Source organism: Gambusia affinis, unplaced genomic scaffold, assembly GCF_019740435.1.
Source record: "Gambusia affinis unplaced genomic scaffold, SWU_Gaff_1.0 Scaffold1, whole genome shotgun sequence".
NCBI lineage: Eukaryota > Metazoa > Chordata > Actinopteri > Cyprinodontiformes > Poeciliidae > Gambusia > Gambusia affinis.
Genome location: NW_025316831.1, coordinates 122,833 through 133,373, shown reverse-complemented (window position 1 = coordinate 133,373; position 10,541 = coordinate 122,833). Strand labels below are relative to the sequence as shown.

At 41.7% G+C, this 10,541-nt stretch overlaps 1 protein-coding gene across 1 annotated transcript; it reads right to left on the bottom strand.

Annotated features, from left to right (window-relative positions):
• Positions 1-1,186: 1,186 nt before the first annotated feature.
• On the bottom strand, positions 1,187-6,082 carry LOC122827623 (neoverrucotoxin subunit alpha-like). The gene is made up of 6 exons (XM_044110523.1): positions 6,078-6,082; positions 4,540-4,713; positions 4,220-4,224; positions 3,966-4,104; positions 2,171-2,217; positions 1,187-2,040 (listed from the first exon to the last, which is right to left on the bottom strand). The coding sequence occupies exons 1-6, from the start codon at positions 6,080-6,082 to the stop codon at positions 1,535-1,537; spliced, it is 876 nt and encodes a 291-aa protein (XP_043966458.1). The 3' UTR covers positions 1,187-1,534.
• Positions 6,083-10,541: the final 4,459 nt, after the last annotated feature.

The following is a 10,541-nucleotide window of genomic DNA, read 5'->3' as shown; positions in this document are numbered from 1 at the left end:
TTGCTAAGTTTAAGTTAGTATAGTCAACAGACTAAGCTGGAATGAGTTCAGGTCACTTTTCTTTTTGAGTACACTTTACTTTTACATTTTACAGTGTAGCTAAGCTAGCCGCGCGCTGCTTTGCGCTGTTGCTGCGCAGTTCGGAGTATTTTGGTTCAGTTAACACAAAATCAAGACGACCCACATAGATTTTCTGACAGATAATCAGGAGAGCAGGTGTTTAAGTAATCAACCACCGCCAGTGATCAGAGGATCACATGCTATTGATCGCAAAATGGAAATTCAAAAACATAAATCTGCAATGGACAGAATGTTCTGTTTGGTGTTTTTTACTTTTTTGTGTGGGAAATGTTTTTGTGTGTGTTTTTTAAAGTTTTGATTCCTGATGCACTTGAACGTAATCTTGCCTCGCGCACGGTGACCTTAACGTTAAGCTCACCGACTGAGAGAAAAAATAACACAACCACCCATTTTTCTACATTTTCCCAGAACATCATTGCATCATTTGTTCGTAGAACGTGGCGATATTCAGATCAATCATCAAACAGGATGAAATAATTCCTAAAGTATATAGGAGCCAAAGTTTGATCAATTTTAAACAATTAAATTAAATTAATGGCAAATATAAAAAATAAATTTGCTTTGTTTTCTTTTGTGTCTTTACAGAACTAACAGAAACCAAACTATTTATGGATTTACATCCAGAGAGAATATATATATTTAACGTATCCAAACATCCTCATCTCAGCCACATTTTATAGAATCCATTAACATCGATGGTCAATCTACTCACCAAATGCCCCAACCAGACCCAAATAAATGTTTTCACCTCTTTAATATGTGCTATATTAAAGCAAATATATTCAGCAAATACAGACTCTTTCCATAAATTAGAATATGACTGAAGAGTTGCTTTGTTAGTAATTCCATCACCAAAGTGAAAGACATTATATAGACTAATAGATTATGTTAATTTTAACATATTTATATTTCGTAGTATGTTTAATACCTGCTAAAAAGTTATTTTTGAAAGGTACTATTTTCCCTTCCAGTATCTGGGTGCATCACTGCCCCGCTCCTTCTCATCCACACCAATTTACATCACAAAGCTACACCTTTGATATTCAATGAAAGAAAAATAAAATGGAACTTCAAAACATCTCAAAATTAAGATGGAAATATTTTATTGTAAATTAGGACGTTTCAGAAAATCAGTGTTGTGATAGAAAACATCTGTTTTATTGAAACAATTATCTATTTATTGAATCTCAGTATTCAGAAGAAAATCCTTTTTTGCTCCCTAAACACAAGAATTATACCTGCACCAAATATGTAAAAGGAAAATGTAACATTTGAACTTGATGTTAATTTATGTTTAGAAAAATCGCCCAGAGAAACAGAAACTGCCCAACATTTGAATTAAATCTGACTGATGAAATAAAGAAAAACTCAAGAGGAAAATAACTTCCTAATATTAAATGTGAAGAATTATCTAGAAACAGAAAGCAGGAGAGCAGAGGGAAGGAAACTTTACTCAGTACAGAAACACAGAGGAACCAGAACCAAGCCAAAATCCAGGCAGCAGAGGTTCAGTGAATGTGATGTTGAATGTATGGAGGTGGATCAGTGAATCAGAGGAAACTCTGTAGAAGGACAGAATGCCAGCATGACAGTCCACATACACTGCAACTCTGTCAGAGACAGAGGAGTGGATAGACGTTTTTCTGTTGTTGTGCCAGGCAGAGTAACCATTATCAGAGCAGCTCAGAGTCCAGGACTTATTATTTTCTCCAAACCAGCCGTTTCCTCTCCTTGTGATTCCTCTGGAACTCACTGATATATCAACTCTTCCGCTCCACTTGACCTCCCAGTAACAGCGACCAGTCAGGTAAGTTCTACACAGCAGCTGAGGAACATCAAATCTGTTTGGATGATCAGGATATGACTGTAGCTCCTTCACCCACGTCACCTTCCTGTTGTCTTCAGACACTTTGAGTCTTCTGCTCACTGTGTTTGAGTCGATGGTGAGTTGACAGGAATCTGATGGAGAACAAAAGCAATCCAGCTGCAGTTATTGATCATTTATTGACACTTTGATGATGACTAAGTGATGAAGATGGTTGAATGTGAGCTGCTTTGTTGTCATGAATCAGATGAAAAACACACTTACACCTCCATGGACACAGAGTCAAGAACCGGACTCCCGCAGGCTCCACCCTGAAAGGAGGAGGGGGGTCAGACCATCAGTCTCTGTCAGCAGCAAACATGGACATTACATGTTTCTAACACACACTGTCCTCCACTGAGACAGGAACAGTCCAACATTTGGACATGTCCACTTGTTGGAAAAATCCAGAGGAAGGAACAAGAGCTGAGAGCAGACAGAGAGCCGGGCTGTGATGATGATGATGATGATGATGATGATGATGATGAAGGAAACATTGTAAACTGCAATGGATGTAGGAAGGACAGTTGGTGCTGCTGAAGCACAACTCATTTCTCCAAACACAGGAAAAGCTCCAACAGAGAGGAGAAAGGAAATCCCTCAGTAACAACCGGAAGAAACTCACTGAAGCCTAAAAGGACATCAGGAAACTAAGGAAACATTTCTGGAAGCTGATTTAACAATTACTATTAAAATACAATCATACTAAACACTGACACAACACCTGGATACCTGTTTCATCCACACTCCCTCACACAGATGAAGGAATGAAACACTAAATATGTTTAGTGTTTCATTTCAAACAGCCTTTTGCTGCTGAAAACCTGCTATGGCCTCACTGGAATATCCAGAAATACAAACATTAAAAAGGAGAAGCTGCATCACATTCAACAAAGAGTTCAACAAGAATCAAAGATTTGATCTCTGAGCTCAGACTCAAACCAGGGAGAGGCTTCCATCATCACACACCTCTGACAAACACCTGCAACCTCTCAGCACTTCCTCTACCAGCCAACAGGTGGCGCTGTCACATCCTCTGAGGGAAATGAAGTCCTACTGATGATGTCACGCTCTGATGTCACTGATCAGGAACTGCTGGATTTCTACATTTCCAGCATGGAGGACAAAGGAGATCTCAGCTCTGATGAGGAGCTGGCCTGCCTTCAAGCTGATTCAGGGTCAGAGAAATATTTCCAGATGAAGTCAGACTAAAATGTTGGATTATTTCAATCAGAGGCCAAGAAGAAGCTTCAAGTTCTTCTCCTGTTCAGCTCCACGTTCCTGTCAGAGACTTCAGCTCCTCATGAGGAGAACAACTAAAGCCTGGAACAGACTGACACCAACATCCTGACATCTCATCCCTGAACAAAGCTTTGCAGCATCAAGGTGACTCTTAGCGCCACCTATGGACAGATTTCCTGTAAAGGGGCGGAGCCTGGACTGGAGGAACCAGCAGTAGGAACAAACCTTGGGAACCTCTGGAGATGAGATTCCTGCTTCAATCAGTGGATGATTGAAAACATGACGACTGAAATATCTGAGAGCTGCAGCTCCATTTCCTACAGATCTGCTAGAACATCAGATAGAAGAGAAGAACTTCACCATTTCACATCAAATCTGTTTTATTCCACAGATACAACTGAACTATTGACCTGAACTGGTTCTAAAGGTCTGGAAGGTAAAACATCCATTGTTTTCATGTCTCATTGAGGAAGAGTTGAAATGTTTCAGAAGCATTTATCCATCAGATCAATAAAGATCTTTCCCCTCTCCAACCTGATTTAGTTTATGAAGCAGAACATCTCTACTGCTGCAGCAACAGGAGGAAACTTCTCCAGATCTCAACTAATACACTCCGACTGCTGGGAAACAGACCAGGCTGTCAGGTTCTGGGTAGTTTGGAGTTGTTTTGGGGGTTTTATGAATTGTTTTTATTTCATTATTATATTGATTACTGCAACAGTTTCTTCACATGTCTGATTAAAAGTCAGACAGGAAAAGGAAAGCATTTTAAAAATACCAGGACAGTTGGTCTGAGGACTGAAGTTTGCCACCTCTGCTATAAAACAACCACAAAAAGCCGTTTCTGTCCTCCAGCCTGGCTGATGAATTTTGGTTCAAACTTCTGTCAGATGCAGAGAAACTCAACTTCCTCCTGTCTCACTTCAAAATAAGAGTCCCAACATGAATACTAGATGCCAAGTTCAAAGCAGACATATTTCTATCTGATTGTCATAAAAAAAGCTACAATACGAAGTGAAGACAGAAACAAACAGGACCTAGAAAAGTCACTGCATGAAGATATCCTATAGTTCAAACAATTTTGTTCCAACACATTTTTCAAAGATTTTTTCAAAGATTTAAATGTGTTGGATCTGACATTTAAATGAATTGTAACATCAGTATCAGTTCTGGTGATGTTCAGGAGTTTCAAACATGAAGCTATGCAGCCTGTAGACACGCGAGAGATGGGGGAACATTTTATAATATGCTATATAAACAAGGTTAAACTAACCTAATTACAAGCTTATATATTAACTTTGACAGCATTAGAAGACAATCATCATCACTAACATCATATATATTCACCCTACCTGAGAGCTTCCAGTCTCCAGCGTGAATCCTTCACTCCAGCTATCAGCAGCCTCACTGCTGAGTCTCCTGGATGGTTGTAGCTCAGGTCCAACTTTTTCAGATGGAAGGGGTTAAAGGTCAGAGCTGAGGTCAGAGAAGCACAGCCTTCCTCTGAGATCAGACAGCCTGACAATCTGCAGACACAATTCAACAAATGATGAGAACATAAGAACCTTGAAGTAGAACCCAAGTTCTGGTCATTTTCAAGAGGAAAAATAAAACTCAGTATAGTAATGATTAATTATTTAATATAACAAAGTAAAAAATTTAACTCTATTATTGTTGGTAATAAAATGTAACATTTGACACGTTTAAAATCGATTAGAATAGAAATGTCTTTTATTATCAGATAGAAGGGAGTTCAGGTGTACTGGCAGCATATTTAAAGCAAACGGAAGCATTTGAACTAATTAAAATTTAAGAATAAGAATGAAATACTGTAGGGCATTTTTAAAACGTAGTAAAAATAACATTCTATTGTTATTAAAAAAAGCATCCATCCATCCATCCATGTTCTTCTCTTAACCTGGGTCGGGTCGCGGGGGTAGCAGCTTCAGAAGGAAGGCCCAGACTTCCCTCTCCCCAGCCACTTCTTCCAGCTCCTCCGGAGGAATCCCAAGGCGTTCCCAGGCCAGCTGAGTCCCTCCAGCCCGGGGCCTCCTCCTGGTGGGACATGAACTCCTCACCAGGGAGGCGTCCAGGAGGCATCCTGACCAGATGCTCCTCAACTGGCCCCTCTCGACGTGAAGGAGCAGCAGCTCTACTCTGAGTCCCTCCCGGATGACTGAGCTTCTCACCATATCTCTAAGGGAGAGCCCAGCCACCCTACGGAGAAAACCCATTTCGGCCGCTTGTATCCGCGATCTCGTTCTTTCGCTCATGACCCAAAGCTCATGACCATAGATGAGGGTGGGAACGTAGATCAACCGGTAAATCGAGAGCTTCATCTTTTGGCTCAGCTCTCTCTTCACCACGACGGACCGGTACAACGCCCGCTTGACGGCAGACGCTGCACCAATCCGCCTGTCGATCTCCCGCTCCCTTCTTCCCCCATTCGTGAACAAGATCCTGAGATACTTGAACTCCTCCACTAGGGGCAGGACACCCCCCCTGACCTGAAGAAGGCACTCTACCCTTTTCCGGCTCAAGACCATGGCCTCGGATTTGGAGGCACTGATCACCATCCCAGCCGCTTCACACTCGGCTGCGAACCGCTCCAGCGAGAGCTGCAGATCACGACCTGATGAAGCCAAAAGGACCACATCATCCGCAAAAAGCATAGATTTGATCCTAAGGCCACCAAAACGGATCCCCTCAACACCTTGGCTGGTCCAGAGATTCTGTCCATAAAAGTAATGAACAGAATCGGTGACAAAGGGCAGCCCTGGCGGAGTCCAACTCTCACCGGAAACGAGCCCGACTTACTGCCGGCAATGCAGACCAGACTCTGACACCGGTCATATAGGGACCTGACAGTCCGTATCAGAGAGCCCGGTACCCCATAGTCCCGGAGAACCCCCCACACAGAGCTCCCCGAAGGACACGGTCAAATGCCTTCTTCAAGTCCATAAAACACATGTAGACCAGTTGGGCAAACTCCCAGAACCCTGCAGGACCCTGCTGAGGGTGTAGAGCTGGTCCAGTGTTCCACGACCAGGACGAAAACCATACTGCTCTTCCTGAATCCGAGGTTCAACTATTCAACGGACCCTCCTCTTCAGGACGCCTCCTCTTCCTCTTCCGGATTCTAGATCACTGCAGTGAAGAATATGGACGAGCAGAGCAGATTAACAGCAGAGAAGGCTGAGGCGCCTACCCATCACATTTGTCGGACTATCATGTGATCCTAGCGCCTACACTGAGACCTACTATGGTTGACGAAATCCTGGCTGTAAGTAACACATCATGACTGCAGCCTTTAGGTATGTATGCCAAGCCTACTACCAACATAGACCAGTCAGGTTCTGTGTTCGGGCCCTCATCAATGTTATCACAACATTGTGATAACATTGATGTGATAACATCAATGATTTGCAATACATGGCAGGTAGAGGGGAGCATTTAGTCCAACCTGATGATCTAGCCTGTGAACTCAGCAGTAGATTACTTCTGACACCAAAGACTATATTAGATGTTTGAACTGACACCAGCAGTAATTCTGCATCAGAAGACGTTGAATCAGAAGGGAGCTCTGTTATCAATGGTTCAGTGACTTCAGCTCAGCTGTTTCATAACCTTTGCCTGCTAGTTCTCACTAAAACCAGGAAGATAGAGCACATAACACCAGTTTTAAAGTCTCTCCACTGGCTCCCTGTAGCTCAAAGAATAGACTTTAAAATACTGTTGTTAGTTTATAAATCACTGAATGGTTTAGCACCACAATACATTAAAGATCTGCTGCTGTTGTATCAACCTTCCAGAACTCTCAGGTCTTCTGGTTCTGGTCTGCTCTGCATCCCCAGAACCAGAACCAAACGAGGAGAAGCAGCATTTAGCATCTATGCACCAAAAATCTGGAACAAACTTCCAGAAAACTGTAAAACAGCTGAAACACTGACTTCCTTTAAATCTCAACTAAAAACCCACTTGTTTAGAGTTGTATTCGAAACGTAATCAATTGCAAATTTATTGATGTTGTGTTTTTATTGTTGATTCTATGTTGCATTGTATTTTGTGTTTGATTTGATGTAAAGCACTTTGAAATGCCTTGCTGCTGAAATGTGCTATACAAATAAAGTTTGATTTGATTTGATTTGATTCATGACTTATTACCTGTCAATACAGCTCCATTACAACAAGCTGAGTGTACGAGAAGACCTATTTGTTTCCCGAACGTTACATATGTCAGTGGCCATGCAGCTGTGTCTCAGTCATCTATATATACTCTATCATAGACTTTGCCTCCTACTATGCCAACAATATCAATAACAGCTGTTTCGTCTGCACAACAAGCCATTGCACCAGTAAATTATCAACACATGATGCAACCCAAGTCAGTTTCGGGACCTGAAACTCATACTTTTCCAACATTTCAGCCAATAACTTATGTACAGCCTCCAACAAGATACTGGCCTTCTTCTCCAATCTATGCATTCCAAGAGCAGCAGTAAAGCACTGTTCCAAGGTATAATAAAAATCTATATGCACATTTAAGTACGCCATTTCCATACGTTCCAGCTGCATCGAGTCCCTCAATGTATCATCATGAAAGTATGGTTACATTACCCATACAACCTGGTAATACTCCAGTCCACACACAATTAGGGCCTCCAAACTTAAATGAGACAATGTACCAGATGCATCTACAGTCTTATGGTGTAGCATCACAGCCAGGTCAACCACCTTCTGTCTTAGCAATGGGACAGCCTAATTATGGTATCACCAACTATTCACATTATCAGCCTGTCCCAACATATTATCCTACTCAGGGCCTACACGACCCACATGTGACTCAGCCAGTTCCAGCTCAAACTCCATGGTCATATCCACTGTTGAAGACAATAATTATTTTTAGTGCTTAATACAGCTAATCTTACCCCAGGTGTAAAGGTTATAATGAACAGTCTGATTTTGAACAAATTTCTTAATTTTGTGTCAAGGATTTACAACTAAACTATCCAACAGGGTAACTATCAGAGGTCAGGAACTACATCAAAAAGATTCTTTAGGAGTGTTATCAGGGCCCAGAAGGAAGCCATAAAATTAGCATGTATTGCAGGGCAGAAGCCTGTATGGTTCACAGAACATCAATCATTAACATTTAATTTCTAAGACATTTTTCTAAGTATTAATAGCAAGTTTTAATCAAAGTGTATTATCTAAGTTTAGAATGGTGAATGCTGAATGTATTTGAAAATTGTACTGTCTATGATAATATCTGAATCAAATGGAAATTGTTTCAATGAAAATGTGTTGTTTAGTATTAGAAAATTGTTCAGGATTTATGTGATAAGGCAAAGATTCAAATCTTTGGAGATGCTGAGTGCAGACGAGCAAAATTAGTTTTGTGAAGATAATCTTTCCTTAAATCAAATTACTGAAGTTTAACTTTGTGAAGGAGACACTTTAAAATTCACAGGTATATGTGAAGTCTTATGTTAAGGGTCTATTTGTTCAGGTGGCTCTAGAGGACCAGGGTGTCAGGACACAGCTGCCCCTGCTCCTTTGTCCTCTCGGAAACCAAATGGCCTTTGATCTTTTGCGTAAATTAGGGAGGCTCTAAGTTTTTATGAGTCTCCAATGTAACTTCTAGTTGGTTAACCACAGGTACGCCTTGATTGAATACATTAAAAGTAAAGAAACGCCTTCACTATAAAAGTTCGTGCACAGTAATAATAATTCAGATTGCTGTTATATTCTGCCGTTTTGGCATCAGCCTTCTCCAAAGACATGTCTTTGCCTTTTCTTTCTCTGTCTTTGCCTTTTATTCTTTGTCTGTCTCAGGTAATGAGTCTGTATCTTGGCTGCTTTGCAGCGTTTGTTGTTACTTCATTGTGGTTTTCTATTGGATTAAACGCTGTAACTCTGTGACGTCATCACGCATCGCCGTTCCTGATTGCCACACGCTGCTCGCTGGAAGAACCCGGGAAATAGGAAGAAAGAGAGAGCCAGGCTTTTTCCAAATTAAGCTAACCATAGTAATTTCTTCCTTCAATAATTGGGGGCTCGCCGGTTCTTGGCGAGCTGTGTGTCCCGGAGTAATCTGTCTTGGACCGAGCGCTTCGTTGTGGTAAGAAACTTCTTGTTGTTTTCGTATCAGGCGCTGCGGCCCGACAGTGATTGTTCCCGGTATTTGTGTGTGGCCTCACAGACGTGCAGCAATGTTTATAGTTTTTTATTGTCCGTGTTTGTTGTATATACTTTCAATACATAAAATTCAGAAAATCGTGGCGGATTCAGGCAACAGAAGTGACGCGTCTGCTGTCAAAGGCTGGGTTTAGATTTTTGATCTTTCTCCCGGGGGATTGTTTCTGTGCCTCCAAAAAGATATTCAGAGGACTGTGGCGGGTCCAAAACTGTCGGAGCGACGTTGCCGCGGTTTAAATGGCTGGGTTTAGTATTTTTAACCCGAAGGAATTTTGTTCTGAGCCTTCGAAAGAAAGTAAGTGAATAAATTAGCTGGGTTTAGTACTTTTAACCTGAAGGAATTTTAGTTTTGAGCCTTCGAAAGAAAGTAATTAAATAAATAAATAAATAAATAAAAGAAAAAAAAACATAACTGATACATCTTATTTTTTAGGCGCCCGATTATTTTACTTCTTTTTTTTTCTTTCTGTCTTTTCTGTTACTGTTTGGTGTGTTCTTTCTATCTCTCTGTGGTGATTTTTGTGCTTACGGCTGTTTAGTGTGGCGTGTGCGTGCAGAGCTCTGTGTGTCTGTGTGGCCGTGTGTGTGCGAGCGCGCGTGTTTGGAAAGCGCTGTATGTGTACATGTGTTGGACGTCTGTGTTTGTGAACAGTTTACGCTGTGCGGAACGCTGTGTTCATTAAGCGCTGTTTGTGCTGACTTCAGTGGATTTTGCTGCGTTTTAGTGTGAAGTGGTTATGGACACTGTGTTGCAAAAAGATGTTGTTGGTCATTCTTCTGGTCTGACTCCGTGGAAAACTTTGCGGGCACGGATCGCTGGCTTGATTACTATTTATGAGCAACAGCTTGGTCTGAATTCGCTTGCTGTGCAGGCGGATGATTTGAAAATCACGTTGGGCCATGTGGTCCGCCTACGGGTTGTACTTATGCTGCTGAAAAGTGTTTGGGTTTGATTTTGTATGTCTGTTTCAAACTAGCTGTGGTTAAAGGGATTCCTATACAACCGCAGCTGGTGGAAGGAGAACAACGCGCTCCAAACCTGCTGGCAGTCGGGTCTTTCGACCTGTCTAAAAGTCCTGGGGTGTAAAATTCTCCGCTAGGCGAGCGTTATAGGTCAGCTCCTTCTGTCCGCCGCTGGGTGTCGGGATTCGAACCG

Bases quoted from the DNA above. Each gene is read 5' to 3' on its own strand.
- LOC122827623 (XM_044110523.1), bottom strand. The intron at 2,218-3,965 runs GTATTTTTAAAA...TCCTCCTTTCAG, and splicing joins TCCTCAGACCAACTGTCCTG to GGTGGAGCCTGCGGGAGTCC. The intron at 2,041-2,170 runs GTAAGTGTGTTT...GTTCTCCATCAG, and splicing joins GACTCTGTGTCCATGGAGGT to ATTCCTGTCAACTCACCATC.